Source organism: Monodon monoceros, unplaced genomic scaffold (assembly GCF_005190385.1).
Source record: "Monodon monoceros isolate NGI ecotype Baffin Bay Population unplaced genomic scaffold, NGI_Narwhal_1 Super_Scaffold_5, whole genome shotgun sequence".
NCBI lineage: Eukaryota > Metazoa > Chordata > Mammalia > Artiodactyla > Monodontidae > Monodon > Monodon monoceros.
The window spans coordinates 78,525,404-78,550,806 of NW_021703782.1; the positions used below are offsets into that span (position 1 = coordinate 78,525,404).

The 25,403-nt window shown below is 42.3% G+C and overlaps 2 protein-coding genes across 3 annotated transcripts in view; one reads left to right on the plus strand and one right to left on the minus strand.

Annotated features, from left to right (window-relative positions):
* Positions 1–263: 263 nt before the first annotated feature.
* On the minus strand, positions 264–5,731 carry EXOSC3 (exosome component 3). The gene is made up of 4 exons (XM_029203681.1): positions 5,391–5,731; positions 4,496–4,645; positions 1,789–1,940; positions 264–713 (listed from the first exon to the last, which is right to left on the minus strand). Exons 1-4 carry the CDS (start codon positions 5,712–5,714, stop codon positions 512–514), a joined length of 828 nt encoding a protein of 275 aa, XP_029059514.1. The 5' UTR covers positions 5,715–5,731; the 3' UTR covers positions 264–511.
* Positions 5,732–13,826: 8,095 nt separating this feature from the next.
* DCAF10 (DDB1 and CUL4 associated factor 10) overlaps positions 13,827–25,403 on the plus strand; it is a 53,131-nt gene continuing 41,554 nt past the window's right edge. Inside the window, exon 1 of one of the 2 annotated variants that reach the window (XM_029201959.1) lies at positions 13,827–14,421. In XM_029201959.1, the coding sequence (XP_029057792.1) occupies positions 13,871–14,421 (551 nt within the window). In that variant the 5' untranslated portion in view covers positions 13,827–13,870. The remainder of the gene's footprint in view (positions 14,422–25,403) is intronic. The other variant, XM_029201960.1, reaches the window with a different exon arrangement.

The following is a 25,403-nucleotide window of genomic DNA, read 5'->3' on the forward strand; positions in this document are numbered from 1 at the left end:
TACTCCATGCAGAACACTTTTGGAACAATACTTGATACGTGGTAAGCACACGGTAATTGTTAGCTGTTACATACTCACCCATTAAACAATAGGATTACAGGTGGTTTTTGTTTGCTTTATATTTTCTACGTAGTCTACATTTTCTTTGGTGAACATGTTTTACTATCATCAGAAAATAACTGTTACTTTAATGCTCATTTCCAGTTTATTATAGAAGCTGCACTCTAGCAAAACTAAGGGAGTTAACATCAAATAAACCATAATAGTAACTTTTCGTAAACTTTATTGTAAAAAAACAAAAAACTACATCATTACTTTATAATGATTTGTCTCACCCACAAGAACATGAGTGGCAGCCAGTAACTTTTTAATAAAAATATTTTATTTAGGACTCTAATAAGACATCTTGTCTTCTGAAGATTTAATGGGGAGAGGTTCACCTGAGAAACATTCCCCCCAGGGAAACCCAGAGTCTCTTGGCTCAACTGACCCATAAAAAAGCCCACATAGATCAACTTTCTGCCAATCTGGAGAAGATTTGTTTTCTTTGATCTGCTGTCATGTGTTCACAGGCTTCTAAAATGTTAGCCAAAATCAAAGTCTGCTGAATGGTTTTTGCCTTAACCCATATTCTTCCATTCATTCCAAATACTATCTCCAGTGGGTAGAGTTTTCCCACTTCTTGTAGGATTTCACAGTCTGGAGCTAGCAGCCTGGTGAGGAAGAGAAAGAAAATGAAACTTAATAAAGTGGCAGGGTGTGACCTGACTTTCCTTTAGAAGTCTCCTTTTCTGAGCAGTTCTCCACAGTTATTCAGAGCTCCACCAACATCATCCCAAGAACAAGGCACATGACAACGTTTGCCCTCTTTCTTCCAAGAAGCTTACCACAGGTCACAATGGTGGACTATCCTCTCCAAAGAAATCAAACTCCCTATGTCACCAACTTTACAAAAAATGTATAAAGTTCTTCCTCCATATTGTCAGAGCACCTTAATTCTTGACGTTCAAACTGTAGCTTTTTTATTGTCTATGGTGCTAAGAGAACACTTTAACCTTATTTTCCTGACCATGTAAGTTATTCCTTGGTATTAAATTCAATACTTGGAGAGGAGTGTTGACTCTTTCAAAACATAAAGGTGCTGCTTGGTTAATAACATACTTCTTTAATCTCTTGAACTAATTCTGCAGATCTGCAGAATAAGTAGCAAAGAGATATGCAAGATAGCTCTGAACCTCAGTGGCTCTAGGAGTAAAGCCCTTTAATAGGGCATAGCTTTGGGTAGGTAAAGGTCTAAACAAAGAATCTGCTTCTGGGAACTATTAAATCTACCAGGACAGAAAAGAAGGAGCTTTCTGTGAATGTCTGTATAAGCTTGAGGATCATGTCAGCCTAGCTTCATTTGGCTTCCATTATAAGAGAAATTTGATGATTTTGTAAAATAGTGAATTGCATCTGTATACAAGTGACTAAGAAGTGGGGGAAGGCCAGTTTTCACATTTGGTCTGAGTATATCAGCTATAAGGAACAACCAACCTTCCAGCAGAGAAATCCAGACTCCATATCAACACAAACTATAATGCCAAATACATCCAAATTTGATGTATTCACATATAGAGGATGGGACTAAATGCATGAGTTTACAACTGTGCTAAAATGGATACTGATTTTTAACTTTGAGGAGCTATAGCCATTGTTATGAAGAACCTAAATCCCACAAATAAGTCAGCTTTCTAAGAAGGTATAATATAAAAGACAACAGGCAAGCCAGAAGGCATCAGGACTTACCTTCTAATTAAGCCCAAAGTCACTTTAAAAAGCAGACCATCCTGTCCAATCACACCCATTCCATTGGCTCGTCCACAGCTGTCAATACAGACCATCTCTGGTTCCATATCTTTATTAGCAACCACAAACTGGCCATAGATGAGATCTCCAACCTACAATGATAATTAAAAAACAGTTCATTTCCTCTCAACAGACCATGCTATAGGTGCTGCTGTTGGTTCTTTTCCATAGGTAGCAATGCCAGCCACCTGCAGTTCTGTGGCTAAATGACTGACTACACTCCAGGATTCTCACAGTCACTCTGGAGTTGTGCCTTAAAAGAAGGCAAAATTAACGCATGTACCCCTACCTTTCCCCCACCAGAAAAATCCCCAGACTGGGAGCCATCTCAAAGCCAGAGAATAGGACTTCCCTGGTGGCACAGTGGTTAAGAATCCGCCTGCCAATGCAGGGGACATGGGTTCGAGCCCTGGGCCAGGAAGATCCCACATGCTGCCGAGCAACTAAGCCCATGTGCTACAACTACTGAGCCTGCGCTCTAGAGCCCTCGCGCCACAACTACTGCAGCCCGCGTGCCAGAGCCCGTGCTCCGCAACAAGAGAAGCCACCGCAATGAGAAGCCCACAAAGCGCAACGAAGAGTAGCCCCCGCTTGCCGCAACTAGAGAAAGCCCACGCACAGCAACGAAGACCCAATGCAACCAAAAATAAATAAACGAATAAATAATTGATTAAAAAAAAAAAAAAAAAGCCAGAGAATACCCTCTGGGGTTACACCGTAAAATATAGTAGCCACTACCCACATGTAGTTATGTAAACTTACATTTAAATTAATTAAAACTATATATTTAAAATTCAGTTTCTCAGTTGCATTAGCCACATTTCAAATGCTCAGCAGCCATGTGTGGCTAATGGCTACCATAATAGTCAGTGCACATGTAAAACATTAGCATCATCACAAAAAATTCTATTACACAACACTGCTTTAAAGAATTACAGAAACCCCTGGCATGCAAATTATTCAAAGCAAAATGGAACAATGGTAATTCAGTGACATTTCTCCATGCAAGATTTACTTTAGGGGCTTCCCTGGTGGCGCAGTGGTTAAGAATCCACCTGCCAATGCAGGGGACATGGGTTCGAGCCCTGGTCCGGGAAGATCCCACATGCCACGGAGCAACTAAGCCCATGCGCCACAACTACTGAGCCTGTGCTCTACAGCCTGCAAGCCACAACTACTGAGCCTGCGTGCCACAACTACTGAAGCCCGCACGCCTAGAGCCCGTGCTCTGCAACAAGAGAAGCCACTGCAATGAGAAGCCTGCACACCGCAACGAAGAGTAACCCCCGCTCGCCACAACTAGAAAGCCCACAAACGTCAATGAAGACCCAACATAGCCAAAAATAAAAATAAATAAAATTTTTAAAAAAATTTTACTTTAAAAACCTCAGAGTTGAACTTCAAAATGACAAAACGAAGGAAATGGGAGAATAAACTTGTTCTGTTAAGTACCTAGTATTGTTAGTTCCTCAAGGAACTAGAGGAACAAAACATTCTCTGCCTTTAGAAGCATTTGCTTTCAGAGGGCAGTAGGGATATACATATAAACAAACTTCATTCAAGGCTGAATCTAGCAAATAAGAAAAGTGACTGAAAATTAGGGATGTTTCTATGGAGGTGGTGGTGCTCAGCCTGGGTCTTGAAAGATAAGCATGTATTCCACCGGCTAAGAAGGGGAAAGAGTAATCCAAGCAGAGGGAACAGCATGAGCAAAGGTACAAGGGCAGGAAATTATGAATTCAGTAGTGCTCTTAAATAGTTTGGTGTGGTTCAGGCAGGGCCACATGGAGGATATAATTACGGATGAGGGAAGACCTCTGGAGCATAATACCAAGGAAACATGTAGGCTTTGAAGAACTTTTTTTTTTTTTTTTTTTTTTGAGAAAGGGGTGTGTGAGGCTGTCAGCTCTTAAAAGGAGGGGCAAAAGTGTACAGGCAGGCTTTACTAAGGAGGTCAGTGACTAAATCCAATCAAGGGATAGCTAAGGCCTGAACTTGCAAAGTGGAAATAAAGGGGTGGACATGGAAGATCAGAGAGACTCAACAAGGATCAGTAAGATAAAGCAACTAAAGACACAAGAGAGGTGAGTGAGAAAGGGCAAAGAAACCACCAAATTTCTGGCTTGCTTGGATGGACAGGAAGAGTATGGCCATGCTACCTGAAAAGCCCAAATTGAAAACTTGAGGTAACAAGACTGCTCCTCTGTCGGCTGCAAAAAGGGATTGTTGGGAAACAGTGATGTGACTGAAGCTGTGAAATGCCAGTCCTGGGACCCACATCCAAGATAGATGGATGGCTGATATAGCAATTTCCACCACTCTTCTCTCCTTCCTCTCTGAGCCTATGGCTTACTTCCTTGTCTGGTGTATATGGACATAATAAATAACAGAGAGAACACATATAACCTTCCAACTCAGTAGAGATGAAAACATCCAATAACATAGCAAATGTAAAATAAGTATGTGGTTCTGATCCCAGAGGTGGAGCATCTGAAGGAACTCTTGAAGCCTGGGGTGATTACACAGATCCTCCGAGATCGTCCTATACAACTAGGGAAACAGGATCATTCCAGTAGCCTTCTGGATATTTGAGTGTTTAGGGAACGGATATTTCTCTTACTTTTGAAACCAAAGGTCCTGTCATTACCTGCACATTTGGTCTGTTTCTTTTAGTTGCACCTTCAAATGACAAGTAAGACAAAGAAGCTGGCTCACTCCCTCCAACATCCACCTTGAATATATCTCCAGATTTAGCTGTCACTATGCCAATCACATGGTCTCCTTTCACTGGGACATACTACAAAAGAAAACAGAATGAGAGCACAACCACAAATGACAATCATTTTTAAGACATCTTCAGCAAGTCCTTAGTGGTTACTTTATGTTTGTCGTAAATATTTAGAAAATATTTTGAAATCCATGTTTACAAATCGATAAAAATCTTACAACAAACTTGATTATGTCACTTTCAGTAAAAGAAAAACAATCACGTGATAAACTCTCGGGTTTCCAGCTTCTAACAGTCTGTTCATTTAAGTCACTATCACCTACCTCTTCTGTATTCTTATCAGAAACTCTCTAGCTTCTGTTTGCATATGAGTCCAGTGACACAGGGGGTCTTTACAACCAAGGAAGGCCATTCCATTGTCAGACAATTTTTTCCTATGTGAGAGTTCTTATTTATTCTAAGAGAAACTGAGCTCCCTGTGACATCTATTCATTAAGCCTGGCTCTTTGGGACCCCGAAAGACAAGTCTTCTGTTCCTTGACCTATGGGGTTTTGAAGGCAATAACCATATCTCACAGCCCTTATCCCCTTACATGCCAAGATTCCCAGACTCCTTTCTCTCCTGGTCGCCCGTCTCGGGCCACGTTCCAGTTGTTCACGGTCCCTCTAAAGGAGGTGTAGAGGTAAGCACAGGACTACGGTGGCTCTTGGCTAGCCTTAACAGAAGAGGGCTCCAGGGCCCCTTCCGTGCTTCTTCCGAAGAGTATTCCCAGCCCTCTCCCAGCCGTACAACCCCTCTGGAGTCCCAGCTCACCCGCTTCTGCTGCGAGTCCACCCAGTAAACGCCACCGCCGTTGCCACTGCCGGGCTCCTTGTGACGGAGGCGGCCGCACTTGGTGACCAGCAGCCGGTCGCCGCAGCGCCGCAAGCCCGGGCCGCACACCACGCGCCCTCCGGAGCGCGCCCCGGCGTTCAGGCGCAGCGGTCGCTCCCCTGCACTTCCTGGGCCTTCTCCGTCCTCCTGTCCAGGGAGCAGCAGCTCCTCACCCGGGAGCACCACCTGCTCTAGCACCGCACGTGCCGCCCGAGCCCTGTAGCCCGCCAGGGATTCCGCAACGACAGCCGCCGCCTCCGCCATAGCGGGCGTCACCACACAGTTTCCGGTTTCCTGCTCAGCGTCCAATCGCCAGCCCGCCCCAGGCTTTCCGTTTCCGGCAGCACAGGCCTGTGGGACTTGAACCTGTTGTGAAGCCGGATAGTCCTGGGTCGGCGGGTTCCCTCAAGGTGGCTGTGATTGTGTCTCTAGCCGGCCGCCTGTCCTGCAGTCTGTCCGCAGGTCCGCAGCAGAAACGCGCAGCTTGAGTCAGTCGCGGAGCCCCCACTTCCAGTGTCTCGGATCGCACAGTGGGATACAAGACGCCGCCACCTTTCTTTCCGTGGGAACCTTGGGAAGTTAGCAGAGGGCCTTCAGGAGTTGGCTCTCTCTTCTGACTCCGGCCTCAGAAGGACTGCTGACCTTTTGCCAGGAAAAGTATTTTCTTTTTCAGTGGGAAACTTGTATCTATCCACATTGTGGAAGACACAGGGAAGAATCAGAAGAAAATGAAACGTGTTAGTCTTGCAGCCCCGTTTGTCTCCCTTGCTAGGCTGTCAGCTAGTTCTCATTCTTGGTAGCGCAGGTTCTGGCACGAAATAGATAATACCTGGTGAATGAATGAATGTTAACATTTTGGTGTGCGTTTCTCCCTAGGCTTTTTTTTTTCCCCGCAAATATATACATATCACATGCATATTTCCACATAATTGAGCTGCCCCTACATGGCCTGGGAAAATCAGACTGCACTTAAATCCTTGCTGCCTTGCTGCTGCTGTCGCTGGAGCACGCTTTAGTTGCCTATGTGAGAAGCAGCTGAATTGCAAATCAATAGCACGTCAGGTCTGCCCTTCTGACTTTCAGGGCTCTCACTTGAAATCACAGTTTCATCTGTCAACTGGCACCTCCAATTAGCACTCGGTCAGATAATCCAGTAGGAGTCAGAGCTCCTGGGGACTGGAAAGGCTTGGCTCTGACCGATGGCTTTTAGCTGTCCTCCATTTCTTCTGCCCATCTCTGAGGTATCTGCTTCCAACCTTAATTTTTAGAGTTTTAGGATGTTTAAGACAGACGATCTCTAACAATACCCTTGAGATTCTGTAAGATGCTGCTGAGCCAACTGAATAAGATAATAGAGGCCAACTGAAGTGTAACTTTTGTTGTTTTGCAGTCAGATTATCACAGGAGCTGTTCTTGGTCGGTTACCTTTGCAGAAGGGATGGCACAGATTCTTTTTCTCTCCTCCCCACTCCAACCCAGTTCCAGAGGGTCTGGATCCAGCAGGTATTCGGTGACCACGACTACCTTGATCGCGGCTGACCCAAGGCCATGCCTGTATAGTACTCAATGACGTCGGGTCTGGGCCAGACAGAGTGAGAGGTCAGGAAATGGTCCCTGGATTGTCCCTCAGGCACCCCCACATCAATAGAGGAGACTCTGTCTGAAACTCGGCCCAAACCTGGCTGAGGAGGCCTATCAAGGGCACTTCTGTGTGGGAAGCACGTGGCCATCCGTCTGGCTCATTCCCAACTCCACAGATGAAATCAGAGGCCTGGAGAAGAGCAGTCACCTGAGACCTGAAGCTCAGGCCTGGAGGGGTTAGGTTGAAAGCATCTCTTAGGCGGTGCCCTACACGTTGGGCCCAGAGGGCTGGGCACGTGGGAAGGCCACCTGGCCTTCACGCCGCGTGCCGCTGTGTCAGTGCTTTGCCGCCTTGGCGTCGTGCGGCCGATGGTGAGTGAGCGCGCATGGCCGAGGCCGGGGTGGGGGGCAGGCCCGGGGATGCAGAGGTCTGTCCACGTGCAAGTGGCTGGAAGCCAAGACCGCAAGCAAGTGTGCAGAGACAGTCTCCGAGCCGCGGACCCGGACTAAGGCAGCACACCAGTGCGGTGTTGGGGTCCAATTGGGCAGCGGTTGCGAAGTTCGCGTTTCGGAACGGCGTGTGCAGCCTTTTCTTGGTGTGAAAGTGGCCGCTGCGACTGGGAAATGCAGATGAGGCCCGGGCCAGTGCAGCCGGCGGCGCGCTTTCCAGAGTCGAGGCCGCGTCTTGCTTTCGGCCAGAGCGTGGGGTCTTCCCAGCAGATCCGCCTGGGTGGATTAGGACCGCTTCTTGTTTGGGGGGCTTGACGGCCTGGAGCCAGTGCAGCAGGGGCGGTGCTGCCCTCGACTGCCTCTGGGATACACCTTACCATTTCTCAGTACTTCCCTCGGGGAAATGACCGAGTTGCCCTTCGGAGAGGTTGGGCCGGACCACGGCCTTCTGGACTCTTTCCCAAAACTTCCTTTTCAGAAATCTGTGCTACTTGAGAAGTTGGAAAAGTGGTATCTCTTGGTTCCTTTTCTTTGTTGACCGGTGAAGTCTGTAACTTTCTATCAACAAGACTAATTGAGCTTTTGCTCTGAGCCAGAAGCACCTTCCAGGCCCTGGGGGAGTTCACTGTCACCACGTGAAAATACCAAGGATTACGGTGTCTGTAACAACCTGATTAGGGTGTCAACCCTGAGAATACAAAGGATGAAATGTTTGCCTCTGTGGGAGGAAGGTAGGAGTCAAGATAGGTGTCCTGAAGGAAGTAGTATTAGAATGAATCTTTAAATTTTTTTAGTTCACTGGATTCTAAAAATTACAAATGAACTGCATGCTGATTTTCCTTTTGTAAATTTATTTATTTATCTATTTATTTTTGGCTGCGTTGGGTCTTCGTTGCTGCGCCCAGGCTTTCTCTAGTTGCGGTGAGCGAGGGTTACTCTTCGTTGTGGTGCGCAGGCTTCTCATTGCGGTGGCTTATTTTTATTTTTTTTTTGTTAACATCTTTATTGGAGTATAATTGCTTTACAATGGTGTGTTAGTTTCTGCTTTATAACAAAGTGAATCAGTTATATATATACATATGTTCCCATATCTCTTACCTCTTCCGTCTCCCTCCCTCCCACGCTCCCTATCCCACCCCTCTAGGTGGTCACAAACCACCGAGCTGATCTCCCTGTGCTATGCAGCTGCTTCCCACTAGCTATCTATTTTACATTTGGTAGTGTATATATGTCCATGCCACTCTCTCACTTTGTCACAGCTTACCCTTCCCCCTCCCTATATCCTCAAGTTCATTCTCTAGTAGATCTGTGTCTTTATTCCTGTCTTGCCCCTAGGTTCTTCATGACCTTTTTTTTTCCCTTAGGTTCCATATATATGTGTTAGCATACAGTATTTGTTTTTCCCTTTCGGACTTACTCCACTCTGTATGACAGACTGTAGGTCCATCCACCTCACTACAAATAACTCAATTTCGTTTCTTTTTATGGCTGAGTAATATTCCATTGTATATATGTGCCACATCTGACTCTTTTTGAATTATGGTTTTCTCAGAGTATATACCCAGTAGTGGGATTGCTGGGTCATATGGTAGTTCTATTTGTAGTTTTTTAAGGAACCTCCATACTGTTTTCCATAGTGGCTGTATCAATTTACATTCCCACCAACAGTGCAAGAGGGTTCCCTTTTCTCCACACCCTCTCCAGCATTTATTGTTTCTAGATTTTTTGATGACTGGTGTGAGATGATATCTCCTTGTAGTTTTGATTTGCATTTCTCTAATGATTAATGATGTTGAGCATTCTTTCATGTGTTTGTTGGCAATCTGTATAGCTTCTTTGGAGCAATGTCTGTTTAGGTCTTCTGCCCATTTTTGGATTGGGTTGTTTGTTTTTTTGTTATTGAGCTGCATGAGCTGCTTGTAAATTTTGGAGATTAATCCTTTGTCAGTTGCTTCATTTGCAAATATTTTCTCCCATTCTGAGGGTTGTCTTTTGGTCTTGTTTATGGTTTCCTTTGCTGTGCAAAAGCTTTTAAGTTTCATTAGGTCCCATTTGTTTATTTTTGTTTTTATTTCCATTTCTCTAGGAGGTGGGTCAAAAAGGATCTTGCTGTGATTTATGTCATAGAGTGTTCTGCCTATGTTTTCCTCTAAGAGTTTGATAGTTTCTGGCCTTACATTTAGGTCTTTAATCCATTTTGAGTTTATTTTTGTGTATGGTGTTAAGGAGTGTTCTAATTTCATACTTTTTTTTTTTTTTTTTTGGCGGTACGCGGGCCTCTCACTGTTGTGGCCTCTCCCGTTGCGGAGCACAGGCTCCGGACGCGCAGGCTCAGTGGCCATGGCTCACGGGCCCAGCCGCTCCGTGGCATGTGGGATCTTCCCGGACCGGGGCACGAACCCGTGTCCCCGGCATTGGCAGGTGGACTCTCAACCACTGCGCCACCAGGGAAGCCCCTATTCCTAGATTTTTTATTCTTTTTGTTGCAATGGTAAATGGGAGTGTTTTCTTTTTTTTTTTTTTTTTTTTTTTTGGGAGTGTTTTCTTAATTTCACTTTCAGATTCAGTCTTCCTATCCCCCAGCCTTCCCTCCTGACCCCACCTGAGTGGAGACCTTGAAAATTGTTCCCTGAGGGCCTTTTGTTGCCAGCCAGAAGCTAAACGAGACAGGTGCATCATCCCCTTTTCCCTGCTGAGATCCTTCTGCCTACTCGCCAGACCTTTGCTCATCCAGGATCAGTCTCTCAAGCATTGTCTCCCTAATGACCATAGGATATACTGTCACACTATGGTTTGCTGGACTATTCTTCCTATTTTTAGGTGGTTAATGGTTTCCAGTATTTTGCTTTAGCAAGGGTAATGATTATTAGTATAGTCATTGGAATCAAATACACTTGGATTCATATCCCAGCTCTGTCACTCTCTAGCTGTGTGACCTTGGGGAAGTGTGTGACCTCTCTGAGCTTCAGTTTCTTTGCCAATAAAATGGGGAGTGATAAAAAGCATTGCTTCCTAGGATTTTTATAAGAATTACATGAGACAGTTAATATGAAGCATTGAGTACATGCTTAGCACATATTCATTGCTTAAGTATCAGCTATTAATTTTGCAAATATTGTGTCATTTAGGATTAAGTGGGGACAAAGGGATAATTATCTAAGCTTCACTTTTCTCATACAAAAAGGTTGGTATTTGGGGGTCCTTATGTATTAAGAGTCTCTGAGTCTTGTTTCTGAGGTTTTTGATGAAATGGGTGTTTAGAGGAGAAAGAAGTAGTTGGAGTGAGCAAAGAAGATTTCCCAGCAGAGCTAGAGTTCCAGGTTTGCATTATATTGAACTTGACCAAGATACTTACCTGTCTGGAAAGTTTATTGTGGCCTGACTTTGCCTCTTTACTCTAATCTTGGGTTTTTTCATTAATGCTTATTTTGTTAGGCCTTGTGTTTTATTGGCTGTATTGTGATGGACAGAGCTTCTGCTTCTAACTGTGTGTTTTCTTGCAGGTCTGTGTGAACTGGAGAAAGTCTGACCTCCCTGCCTGGGAAAAGGGAATGCTGGAATTTGCACTTGCTATTTCCCGAGTTGATGACATAACAGATGACCATTTCAAAAAGCTCGAGGTACATGGATTCAACCAAGAAGATGCCTGGGATATAGCTGCAATTTCAGCTTTTTATGCCATGTCCAACTGCCTTGCTCATTTTGTCAGTCTTGTTCCCAACAAAGAATTCTATTCGATGGGCAGAACCAATGATGTCAAAGACATCAGGAGTGAACCTGCTGCTCCCAAAGTATAAAAGTCTGAACAGAAAGGCCAGTGTTTACATTTCCAGCACATTGCATTATAAGACACCAGTTGGGAAGTAATTTTTTTAAATGTTTAGTCAATGGATAGAGAAGAAAGTAAATAAATTTGTTCCCTGCCTGCTTGATGAGATAGATCCTAAGGGACATGTGATATCTGGGCCTCGGGGAAACCTTTTACTTTTTTACTTTTGTTGTGATCTGAAAGGAGCATCAGAGACAAAGGAGTTCAGAGGATGCTTTAGGCATTTCTGATGAACTGATATCTGTGAATTTCAGCAATTGAAGTTGAACATATTTTATCTTTTAAAAATAGTGTTACATAGAAATTGGTCTATATAGACTGTGGTTTTTTTTTTTTTTTTTTGGGTTCGCGGGCCTCTCACTGTTGTGTCCCCTCCCGTTGCGGAGCACAGGTTCTGGATGCGCAGGCTCAGCAGCCACGGCTCACGGGCCTAGCCGCTCCACGGCATGTGGGATCTTCCCGGACCAGGGCACGAACCCGTGTCCCCTGCATCAGCAGGCGGACTCTCAACCACTGCACCACCAGGGAAGCCCTAGACTGTGGTTTGAAATCAATTCTGTGTTAACATGGTGGTATATAAAGGCTCTGAAAGGCAGTGGGTAAACAGAAGCAGGCACCAAGTTGTTCTATCTTTAGTGCCTTCTCCATTAACCTCCAGTGATTTTTGTTTAAATCATGGTCATCTCAATAGAATTTTAGTCCTTATGTAGTTTATCCTTATTTTAGGTTTTAGTAAAAATTATTTGGAACAAGAAGGTGCTCATATTTTAAGAAGTATAAGAAAAAACCAACCCTGACATTACTAAGCGACTCATTCTGCATGTTACAACCACCACTGCCTTAAGTGTGTGGCTGTCTTAACTTTTCAGGAGTCATTTTCATTATCTAACTGATAGAGGTACATGCAAACCTACAAAATGTCTTTGTTTCCATTTGACTTCTTTAGATTCTCTAAATTGCCAGGGAATAGTTCTTAATCAGTTTGAGGGCGATAGTGAGTTAATTTTGAATTGCCTGAACTGTGAAACCTGGTTATCTTGAGACAGCACAACTCTTGCTGCAGAGCTTGTGTTACTCTGTTGGAACTATATCTTAAATACCTTGGAATATGTAACCTTTTAAAACTGACTTTTGAGGGGAGGAGGCAGGGGCATAAAAAAAAAAGGAAAAATATTGAGTTTTATTTTACTTATTGAGAAAGTTAATAACATTGGTGAATATATCATGGTCAAGGTTTTATACACCAAAATAATTTTAGCCATTGGCCAATAACTCGGGAATCAAGTAGAGGGCCTTTATTAAGTATCGGTTGCAGCCAGAAGTTGTAGGTCACTAAGGGACATTATTTGTTAATTATAAAACAGACCTCTACCCCTAACATGGGGAATATCTCCAGAGTAATGGCTGCCTTGATCTTCTCTGAACACTGGACACTTGCTTCTTGCCATTTTTCAGTCAGCTCATGGACAGGAGAGTTGAATAACTACTAACTTTGCTGGTGGGAGGAACTGCTGAATGTTCAGCCCTCTCTGAGTCTCATTCCTTTACTTTTGAGATCTTTCAGACTATCCTAAACAGTCACCAGATGGGAGCTTTCTATAACTCAGGTCTTGATCAAGGCCTAGAATGGTTGTCAGTTCTTATACCTACCTCTTCTTATACCTCAGGCTTCCCTTCATTGAAGACCCTCCTTCCCTCCCCAAGAAACACACCAGTTTGTTAATCTTTTTCTGCAAACAAGTCCTATGTATTTATCTTCAACAGCAGTGGTGAAGGGCCTTGCATCTGTTATGCCCTGCTTGGCAGAGGTAAGCAGGACTGACGGTGGGCTCTATTGCTTGTAAGGCAGAATTGCTTCAGGTCTTCAGCTCCCCTCAGTGACTCCTGACTGGATATATGTTCCTTCCTGCAGAGAGGAAGGCTTTGGCCTTGATAAAGTCTTGACCTAGTAGGTCAAGTAACTGGGAGTTGGGCAGAGCTCCAGCACACCAGTAAGCCCCATTTTCCAGGCAATGTACAAACCAGGGCTTTTTAGTGCAGAGGTTAACCCGAGTCCCTAGATTCCCAGGCTGTGTAGGCAGTACACCATGCTACTTACTATGCGTGAGCAGCCCATAATATGGTCATTTCTTACCTTCGTTGGTCTCAGTATAGAGATGATTATGTAAACAGTACATAATCATACCCAGCCTCTTGGACTGACTAGTCAGGCCCTGTAATCCGCAAGGACACAGTCTGGTCACTGACAACCACATACTGATAATGTCACAAGCGGTGCCCAGATGCTAAAGTTACTCTATGCAGCTCAGGCCCTGGGCATCCTCAGTTGCGCGCCCACGCACCTAGTCGCTCCAGACCTCCAACCCTCCGGGATGCGGTACCCACAGTCGGGCGGTGTCCCTGCTTTCTTGGTCCCCAGCGGATGATGGCCGAGAGGCGGCTCGGGTTTCCCAGCCGGTGGGGTTAGGCCGCCGCACGCCGGAAGTGGCGGCTGGGGCGGGAGCGACGAGGTGTCGGCGGGCGGGGCAGCAGCCAGGAGCTGGGGGTCGGTGCGTTGGTCATGTTTCCCTTCGGGCCCGGTAGCCCCGGAGGGGACAGGGCGGCCGGAGCCGGGGCTGAGGAGCCGGCACCCCACGCGAGACAGGCTGCAGCTGCCGGGCCGCTCCCTTCTCCGCCCCCGTCGCTACAGCCGGGGGCTGACGCAGCCCCTCCCCCGTCGCCCTGCGGGAGCCCTCGCCGCCCCTGCGCCCCTTCGCAGCCCCAGACTGGGCGCGCGGGGGAGCTCCGGCCGCCCGGAGCTCTAAAGTCCTCAGCCGCTTCCGCCCAGGGAGAGCAGTCACCGCCCTCCCCGCCGCGCCGGCAACCCGGGCCTGACTGCAGGGCCGGGAACCGGGGCCGGCACTGCCTCAGCGCCCGCCTGGGCGGCCCTGGCGCCCAGCTGTTCGGGTGGCTGAGAGAGCGCAGCCTGGGCCGCGGGCTGTTCGTGGATCCGGCACGAGACAATTTCCGCACCATGACTAACCTCTATGGTTCCATCCATCCCGCGGACTCGGTGTACCTCAGCACCCGCACCCATGGGGCCGTCTTCAACCTCGAGTACTCGCCCGACGGGTAAGCGCGGCCCCTCGGAGGGCGGGGACCCGTCTCCGCGTGGCGCGGCTGCCGGTGGGCGGCTGCCCGGGGCCCGCTCGCTCGGCCCGGGCCGGGGTTTGAGAGTCCGTTTGGGGCGGCCGGCCTTCGTGCCCCTGGCTCTTTATGAAGCACTCTGTCGCTATTGCAGGCTCCGTCCGGCCCTTGGAGGTAGGCGAGCCCGGGACTGGTTTGCTCCCCTTCAGGACCGGCGCTCTGTGAAGGAGAAGTGCCAAAAGCCCCCCGACAGGTCTGTCAGAGCCAGTCCAGAGCTAGGGTTTGCTGGCACACCGTAGATGCTCAATAAGTACACTTTGAATAAATGCCCGTTCTTTCCCTGTCACACTAGGCTTGTGTTTTTCCCACCTAAGCTTGGTCAAGGGTACGGAGCCTGCAGACTCCCTGTTCCCTGTGCTGACTTGCCCTGAGGGGACAAGTGCGCGGTCCGTCGTTCCTTTGCTCCAGTAAGATACTAAGACACTGCAGAGAGGTATGTTGTGATGTGGGACATCTGTGAAGTTCCACGCTAGACTACATTCTTCTGTTAAGGGTATCCAGCCTTTCTCCTGGCTGACTAAAATTTCATGTTTGGCCTCGGTTTACTTTGGGCTGTGGAGAATTTTCAAAGTGATATATGTATGTATATATATATTTTTTTACTGAACGAGGTAGTTTATTACTCAAAGGGTGAGAATAATCAGGATATGACGTTAAATTTATGAGCGCAGTCAAATTTCAAATTGTGTACATGTGCACATACATGAGCAAAAGAAGCTTTTTTCTCTCTGAGAAGGTGAGTAAAGCTAGATTGTGTTTTTCTCTTTGCAGTAACTGAGGAACAAGGGCAGAGCGTGGTTAAGGTGACTCAAAAGAAAAGAGGGATACAATTCAACTAACAAATAGAGGATTAGTCTTCAAGGAAGACATACAGGGTTCTCAGAAATTTGGCCAAGATCAAGTATAGAATATTATTCTAATTAGAATAGAAATTTCAAGTAAGGAAAGGACAGATTAACTAAATCTAAGTTGTAACTGTAAAGCTCACCAAGTTCGCATGGTTAGCACATAGGAAAAAGAGGATTTGAACTCAGGCAGTCTAACTCCAGAGTTCTTAATCACTGTACTAATACCAAATTACATGGATAATTACCTTAAGAATTAGCATTTTCCTACCTGAAGATTAATTTAAAATCTATTATAACAGATATAGTCTAACATTAAACATGGCATGTTCATCTATTTTGAATACTTGTACCGTTAATCTTAAAATACCACTTTTTCAATAGGGAGTTGCTTTTCAATTTTCTGTAGCAATGAAAACCATAATTTACAATTCTTATAAATATATAAATTGGTGCTTATTATTCTGGAGCACTGAGGGAAGAAAAAATCTGTTTCCCTCATTGGCTCAGAAGCAGCTACCAAAATAAAAAGCTATAACTTGCAAGATTGTTCGCTTTCCTGCTGACATTAGTGAGGCTGGGGCACCAAGCATGAAGTACACCAGAGCCATTTCAGCTTCTGCTTTCAGGAGAACATAGAATGGTAAATAGAAAAGGACCATATCATTAGGGAAAACACTTTATTTCCAAGTTTCTAAAATAGTATTAAAACAATAAGGGAAAAATGCAAATTATATAAAGTAGTATGACGGCACATCAATCACAACTTCCTAACAAGCCCTTTCAACATTCAGTGCTAATTGCTGAAACACTGAAATAAAGTGATGTTTCAATTATTTGGTCTTAAACAATGACAGGTTTAAGATTCACCTGATTAAAAACCATCCACGCCAATATAATAGCATATCATAAGATAATTGGCTGACAGTTTTTGCAAATGGCAGTTGTTAACATATTTCTTCCACACATATAAATGTTGTGCTGAGGAGGGGAGTAAGATGTTTTCTGCCTTTCTTTTATGATGGGTTGTAGAAGCATCCATCTCTTCCTCTCCTATATTATCAATTTGTGAAGTTGGACTACAATTCATTCTCTCCTCTTCTTGCCTCTGGAGTCTGTCTGCCACAGCTTGGATAGCTTCTGTCCATTCTTCCCTTTCCTCTGGAGTGTCTACATGAAATGTTCTCTCTATTAACAGTGGTCCACTGGAGACATCTGATAATAAATGTGTTTGGCTTTGGTCGTTCTGTTTTCATTAACTGGCATTTTGCTACTGAAAAGTTTTTGAGGGGATAAGGTAAATCCATATCTTGGGATTTCTCTTTATATCCTATGAATGAGCCATCTGTCTTCAAAAGGAAATATCTTGGCCTCCAGTTTTTTATATATTCTCCCCTCTTCTGAACCCAACCTTCTTTCACAGTGGTAACGTTGCTCATGATGGTGCCCCTCTGAGCCCCCAACTTGGAGAAAAGGTACTTTGTGATACCACCTTTGAGGTTTGGATTCTCTGCTGCTGCTGCCCTTCCCACTCTGTAGTGATGACTCAGCCTCCAAAGTCAGCGGCTGCCTGCAGCTGCTCTGTGTGTGGGGGGGGGGGGCTGCGGAGGGGGGAGGGCAGGCATCTGGCTGCAGGGCAGGGAGGGAGGGAGGGAGCTGTCCGGGCCATGGAGCTGGAGCGGGAGGCTCAAAGTGATATATATATTTTTTAAACTTTGTTTTGTGAGTACAGGGACAAGTTCAACAGCAATCAAAGGAAAAAATTTACACATGGTTCCACCATGAGCGGACATAGATAATACAACTCTTACCCTATCAAGGCCTCTGGATTCTTAGTCATTTGCTTAGCTGTTCATTCATTCATTCATTCATTCCCTCCCTCGTTCAGCAAATATTGGGTTGGCCAAAAAGTGCCTTCTGTTTTCACCAAGATCTTTATTGAACAACATAGTCATCCTTTTTTTCTACTATCTTCTGGCATTTTTCAGGCAACTTCATAATTCCATCTTCCCAAAACTTTTTATCTTTTTGAGCAAAGAACTGTTCCAGGTGCCTTTTACAGTCTTCCAGGGAATTGAAATTTTTTCCATTAAGAGAATTTTGTAAAGACCTAAATAAATGGAAATCTGAAGGTGCAATATCTGGTGAAAACGGCGGATGAATCAGAACTTCCCAGCCAAGCTGTTAACAGTTTTTGCCTGGCCATCAAAGAAACATGCAGTCTCACGTTATCCTGATGGAAGATTATGCATTTTCTGTTGACTAATTCCGGACACTTTTCATTGAGTGATGCTTACAGTTGGTCTAACTGGGAGCAGTACTTGTTGGAATTAATCATTTGGTTTTTTTGGAAGGAGCTCATAATAGAGGACTCCCTTCCAATCCCACCATATACACGACATCACCTTCTTCGGATGAAGACCAGCCTTTGGTGTGGTTGTTGGTGGTTCATTTCACTTGCCCCACGATCTCTTCCGTTCCACATTATTGTACAGTATCCACTTTTCATTGCCCGTCACAGTTTGTTTTAAAAATGGAACGTTTTCCTGGGCTTCCCTGATGGCTTAGTGGTTGAGAGTCCGCCTGCCGATGCAGGGGACACGGGTTCGTGCCCCGGTCTGGGAAGATCCCACATGCCACGGAGCGGCTGGGCCCGTGAGCCATGGCCCCTGAGCCTGCGCGTCCAGAGCCTGTGCTCCGCAACAGGAGAGGCTCCAACAGTGAAAGACCCTGCGTACTGCAAAAAAAAAAAAAAAAAAAGGAACGTTTTCATTACGTTTAAGTAGAGAATCGCATGCAGAAATACGGGGAAGAAGGTTTTTTTGCTTAACTTATGTGGAACCCAAACATCAAAGTGATTCACATAACCAAGCCGGTGTAAATGATTTTCAGTGCTTGATTTGGATATTTTGAGTATGTCGGCTATCTCCCGCATGGTATAACGTTGACTGTTCTCAATTAATGTCTCAATTTGATGGCCATCAACTTCAGCTGATCTACCCAACTATGGAACATCGTCCAACAAGAAATCTCCAGCATGAAACTTCGCAAACCACTTTTGACACGTTTGATCAGTCACAGCGCCTTCTCCATACACTGCACAAATCTTTTTTTGCATTTCAGTTGTGTTTTTACCTTTCTTGAAATAATAAAGCATAATATGACGAAAATGTTGCTTTTTTCTTCCATCTTCAATAATAAAATGGCTACACAAAAATTCATCAATTTTGATAAGTTTTTTTAAAAATGCACACTGATATGACAGCTGTCACATACAATCTAACAAAATTGTTTTGAATGAAGTTAAAGACACCTAAGGGCTACTAGAGCCATTTTACAGAAAAAGCTGAACAACCTTTTGGCCAACCCAATATTTGTTGAGCACTTGCGGTGCTCCAGAGGCAGAGGTGGCAGTGGTGAGCAAACCAGCTAATGGCACCGCTTTCATTGGTCTTGGGACGTATTGGTTCAACTAGACATTAATAACCATACTAAATAATTTCTTAATGTATATTTACAAATTGTGATACAGGCTTGAAAGAATCTGTTGTGGACTAGAGTTTTCAAGGTTTCCCTGAGAAAGTGACACTTGACCTAGATTGGAAAAATGAGTAGAAGATAAATTAGTCAAGATAGTGTTTGGAAGGGGATAGAAATACTTTAGGTGGAGGAACTGGTATGTCAAAGGACCTGTGGTTGGAGGAGCAGCATATCATGCTAGAGAAGCTGAAAGAAGATAGGTTAACAAAGTAAAAAATTGGGCTGAAGAAAGACATAAAATGTGCTAACAAAGGAACAAAGCAACAGAATCTGGAATCACTGAGCGAGTACACCCTGTTTCCTTTCACTGTTGCAAATGCTTTTTCTTAATCAGACTCAGTTCTGGGATCTCTGGGGTTTCTCCCTATAGCAGTTGACTTGTAACAGTGACTGTGCACCTGAATACAGAGAAAATTGGTGAGGGGAGAAACTGTTTTGCTGAAGTTTATCCATGGAACCTCCTCTCCCCACTTCCTTCCTCAAGCCCTATTCCTAAAGCTTCTCCCAAAATACCAGGAGTCTGTTCCTCATAACCCTTCAGTTCCTTTCTTCAACATATCCCAGTTCCTCTCCTCCCAACCTCCGGCCTTCAGAAGTAGCTATTTCTACTCTTCAGAGGTGGGATTTTAGGTAGAGGGTGAGAGGGATAGAATGAGTTATGAAGAAGGAATTCTCATTGCCAGTGCTATTAGAATGAGGAGTATATTACTGATAGTTCTTGTTTGAATCTGGGCTACATTTTCCTATAGTAACATTTTTGTAAAGGTGGCTAGGTACTCTAGTACTTAAAATAATTTGATAATGTGTAATTATGCAATTAACATGTACTTTAGAAAACGTTGGCAGTAAATGAGCTAAAAGAAGCTAAATATCATTTATGATCCCAGAGATTGAATGGCTATCTAAGGAATTTTTTTCTTGTATATGTTTATTATATTTATTAAAAAAAAATTTTTTTTTTTTTTTGGTCATGCTATGCAGCTTGTGGTATCTTAGTTCCCTGACCAGGGATTGAACCCAGGCCATGGCAGTGAAAGTGCCAAGTCGTAACCACTGGACCGTCAGGGAACTCCCTGTGTATGTTTATTTTAACATAAAGATAGAATCAACTATTTTTTAGCCTGCTTTTTTTCGTATAATATATTACAAATTATTTATGTTAATAAATATATTTCTACAACATTATTTAAGATTTTTCATTAGTTTAAATAAACTCTCTCTAAACAGATATTTTAGATTTATGTATGCCCTTATGGTAAGTCCCTAGAATGAGTCAAAGGTTATGAAGATTCTGGATACCTATTATTAAACTGCCCTCTGTGAAGACTGTACCAATTCTTATTCCTGTCAGTCCCATATGAAAGTACTTGTCTTCCCATACCCTTGCCAATATTGCACATTGCCATACTTTTTCATTTATGTCAAGGTGGTAGGTGAAAATGGTTCAGTGTTTTAATTTTTTAGTCTTTTGACTACGTCTACTAATATACCTCAGATTTTTATAGGACTTAAAATGGTTTTATATAAAATGACAAACTGTGTTAAATGAAATGATTTCTCATATCCTTCAGTCATATATGAGTTAAATCAGCTTACTGGATACCGTAACCACTGTCACAAGGACTTCTCAGTACAAAAAGAAGAGGTGATACAGAAGGTAAGAATTAAAATTGTGAATTTGATAGAGACCAGACTAGAATTTGGCACTTAAAAAAAAAAAAAAAAAAGAAAGGATACATGGACTAGAAGGTAATTTCTAAAGAATTCCAAAAATGTTTTAAGCAATAGCAACACTGTCAATATAAATCTGTCAACTCCTAAAATGACATTTTGAAAAAGGAAATATGATATTAATAGATTAGATAATATAGGACTTTCTTAGGCTATACTCTATGAGAACACATTAGGCACTGCTGTAGAGAAAATTAGTGTATTGGAAAATAGAAGTGAAGAAGTTATCCAAAATGCAGACAAGAGAGACAGAGACTGAAAATATGAAGGAGGCTTAGTGACATGAAGCGTAGAGAGAAAATGCATATCATGTACTTGGTCAGTTCCTAAAGAAAATGAGATAGATAATAGGGTAAAACAAACTTGAAGCAATAATAGCTGAGAGATTTCCAGAATTGAAGAAAGGTACCAAACCATGATTTAAGAAGCCCAGCACACCCCAAGCAGGAATTCTCCCTAGCCATGTAGTGAAACTGCAGGACAACAAATATAAAATCATAAAAGCTAGAGAAAAAAACCTTCAAAGGAGTAACTATGTGAGTGAAAGCCAATTAGTCATCAATAATCATGTAAATTAGAGGACAGTCGTGATTATTTTTTACTATGCTGGAAGAAACTGCCAATCTAGATGTCTGTACCTAGCAAAGATAGGTTCTTTGTTCTTGTCAAGAACAAAGATGAAATAAATACATATGCACCCAATCAGAACTGTAAGGTCAGAGGTATTAGAAGGAATGAAGAACAAAGGAAGTGGAAAATTTGTATGTAAAATTAAATCTGATTTTCTCTTTTGGGATTAACAAAGATGTAGCTAAAATAGTAGACAACAATAGCATAAATTATGAAAGGATGCTCTAAATTCCTTTTTTCTTTTTTTTGAGGGAGAATTGTGATATATTAACTTTAGGCTTTAATGTGTGCATACCACCAAAAGACAAGTAAATATATTATTTCCAGACTAGTAGAAGAAAAAATTTTGGAATGAGAAGAAAAAATTCCAAAAAAAGTCAAGAAAGGGAAAGGAGAAAAAAGTAGAAAAGGTATAACAAAAAGCACAAAGAATGGCTGAAAATAAATCCAAATATTACTAATTATAATATAGAAGTACTAGTACTTCTTGTACATAGAAGAGAGAGGATATATCAAACACATTCTAGAAGGATAGAGAAAGACATATCAAACATTCTAAACAAAAGAAAGCTGGTGAGCTATATTAATATACAAAATAGGCTTTAAGGCAAAAAAAAAAATTACTAGAGTTAGAAGGTTACTTCATAATGATAATAGCTCAATTCACCTGGAAGATAAAACAGTTCTGAAATTGAGGGTTTTTTATTTATATACATCAAAAATTGATAATTTCAAGGAGAAAAGAGAAAAATTTATCATCATAGGGGATGATCTTAATACACATTATAGCATACCTCAGTTAAGCAGGCAGACACAAACATAAGGGTACACAAGATAGAAACAGCACCACTTAAAATCTTGCTCTAAAGGGCATGTATAGAATACTGCATTCAGGCCTGATATTCAGCTAGTACACATTGGTTCACCTGTACCAGTTGTTAAAATATTAATATATATCCATGGTGGTTGAGTAGTTAGTTACTGCCCCAAGCTCACTGAGTGCCTTCCTAGTGCTTAAGCACCTTCCATAGGATCTCTCAGTAACCCATTATATAGCAACTAAAGATTTAAGAACTGGCACAGCAACCTGCCAAGAAACATCTTACTAGAGACCTTTAGCATCCACTCTAAGGCTCTTCTCCCCATGCCAGGTATCCTCCCACACACAAAAAAAATCCATAGGCAAATGCTGAGTGACCATTTGGCTCCCCTTAGTGTGGGGCTGCCTGCCTTTCTCACACACTCTCCCAGTCATTCTCACATGGTCATTTGTGGGAACTGCAGCCTCTGGGGAGATCCAGAGAGATGAAAAGAGCAGTCTGATGAGAGTAATGGCACTAGTGCAGGCACCATCCAAACATTAATTCTCTTGGCAAAGTGTGCATACCCATTGCAGGATACAATCCATGGCAGGTGAATGAGGTCTATGAGAATGGTTTATGGATGAATGACTCCTGGGATGTACTTCCCTATTTTTATCATTCTTACTGAATTTCACCTTTATTTAGTGGGATAAGTTTGCCAAAAGCCACTGAATACATGCCCACCATGGACATTAATAACACTCTATTAATGAACTTGACTGCCAACATAAGTAGTCTCTTTACCAGAAACATTTAGTTGAGAGAACTGAGAAGCTGAAAGGTCATGAAACACAAAAGATTTGTATTCTGGTTTATGCTGTTAACTGCTGTATTACATTATGTCTCATTTGGGCTGAGGGATTAGGTTTGATATCATTAAATATGATATATCAATAAATTATTTTGTGACTTAGTTATTAATGTAATTGAATATAAAAATTAACAGCAAGCATTATAAGGGCCAAAAAAATTTTAATATACTTACTGTTAACTGCAGCAAAAGCTGAAAAGAGAATTCATCTCCCATGAACAATTCTGTTGCTATTAAGAGTGACTTTTTTTTTTACTTATCAAGTCTACAGGTTACTTGATGACTACCTATTTATGAGGAATTTTTTAAAATTGAAGTATAGTTGATTTACAATATTGTGTTAGTTTCAGGTGTACAGAAAAGTGATTCAGTTATATTTTTTTCAGATTTTTTTCCATTATAGGTTGTTAAAATATATTAAATATAATTCCCTGTGCTATATAGTAAATTCTTGTTGCTTATCTGTTTTTCGTATCTGTCAATCCCATACTCCTTATTTATCCTTCCCTCCTTCCCTTTCCCCTTTGGTAACCATAAGTGTGTTTTATATGAATGACTACCTATTTAACGTGGAAATTCTTGGAGGGGCTTTATGCAATTTCCTGTGGCAGTTCATGGTTCAGACAAAAGCATCTGTGTCAAAAAAACGATTATGGCTACAATTTCCAAAAATTAATAAATGATTGGGAATTACTAGAATAATTTGATGAACAATTTGAGTTAGAAGTAATACCACTTGGCAAGCATTTTTATAACCTATAGGTTAGTTTAATTTTTTAATGTTTTAAAATTTTTATTCATGTTAATTTATATTACTATTGAATATTTAATTTTTTTTGAATATCACATTTGACTATATGTAACAACTGCCTCATGGTTTTTTTTTTTTTTGCAAACATACAAGGATGATTTAAAAATTGCTCTCCTGTAAGGCCACATATTTCAAAAGATTATCATTAAGTAGTTTCTCAGTATAATGTGATTGCTAGAAATTAGTAACTAAAAGAAAACTAGAAAAACCTCATGTATTTTCAAGTTAAGAAACATTTATGAATAACTCATAAGTCAAAGTAGAAATGATAATGGAAATTAGAAATATTTAGAACTAAATGATAATGCAAGTACCACGTTGCAAAAGTTGTGGGATATAAGTAAATCCTCAGTAGGAAAATTATAATCTTTAATAAACTAGAAAGGAAGACAAGGAAAATTAGTTAGCTAAGTGTCCATCTTAAGAAATAGTAAAAATAGTGAAGTTGTAGTAAAGTAAATCTGAAGAAAGTAAAAGGAAAGAAATACAGCAATAAAGAGTAAAATTAGTGAAATTCTAAAAATTAAGTAGAAATACTCAACAGAAAAATCTGTCTTCAAAAAGACAAAGAATAATGAAAAACACTCATTAGATTGATCAAGAGAATACCCAAATAAACAATATTCAGAATGAAAGGGGGACATATTTTCTGATACAAGAAGTAGAGATTGTAGCTTTCCAGTAGTGGAGTAGATGGTTTGGACCAACCCTCCAACTGAGAATAATTAGAAAAGCTGGAGAAAAACATAAATATCTAATGTAAGATATAAAAAGTTATGTTTGAAGGGATTAGAGAATTGAGGCAATGAGGAAATTGCAGGGCCAAGATCTGCAAATGGAGGGTAGCCAGAAATGTGAACCCACCGTTTTAGCCAACTGAATCTAGCAATATGGTAGAAATGAAGGATTGATTTAACATTAGAAAATAAATTAATGTAATTCACTACATTAACATATTAAAAAGAAAACTATAGGATAATTTCAATAAGTGTTAGAAACTGTTTTATATACTTTAATGTATATTAATGGAAAAAAACACTCAGCAGATTTTAAGTAGAAGAGAATTAATTTCTTTAATCCAATAATAGGAATCTACCAAAACAAATAAACCCTACAGCAAACATTGTGCTTAATGATGAAATGGTGAATGTATTCTTGAAGATAAGGAACAAGATAAGAGTGCACGCTATATTAACATTCTATTCAACATTGTACGAAAGTCCTAGCCAGTGCAACAAGGAAAAGAAGTATTAAAAAGAACAAAGCAGGAACTTCCCTGGTGGCACAGTGGTTAAGAATCTGCCTGCCAATGCAGGGGACATGAGTTTGAGCCCTGGTCCGGGAAGATTCCACATGCCGCAGAGCAACTAAGCCCGTGCACCACAAGTACTGAGCCTGTGCTCTAGAGCCCATAAGCCACAACTACTGAGCCCGCATGCCACAACTACTGAAGCCCATGTGCCTAGAGCCTATGCTTTACAACAAGAGAAGCCACCGCAAGGAGGAGCCCACACACCACAACGAAGAGTAGTCCCCACTTACCACAGCTAGAGAAGAGCCGGTGCGCAGCAACAAAGACCCAACGCAGCCAAAAATAAATAAATAAATTTATATTAAAAAAAAGAACAAAGCAACTGTTTATAGATATGATTATTGACAAAGAAAACCTAAAATAA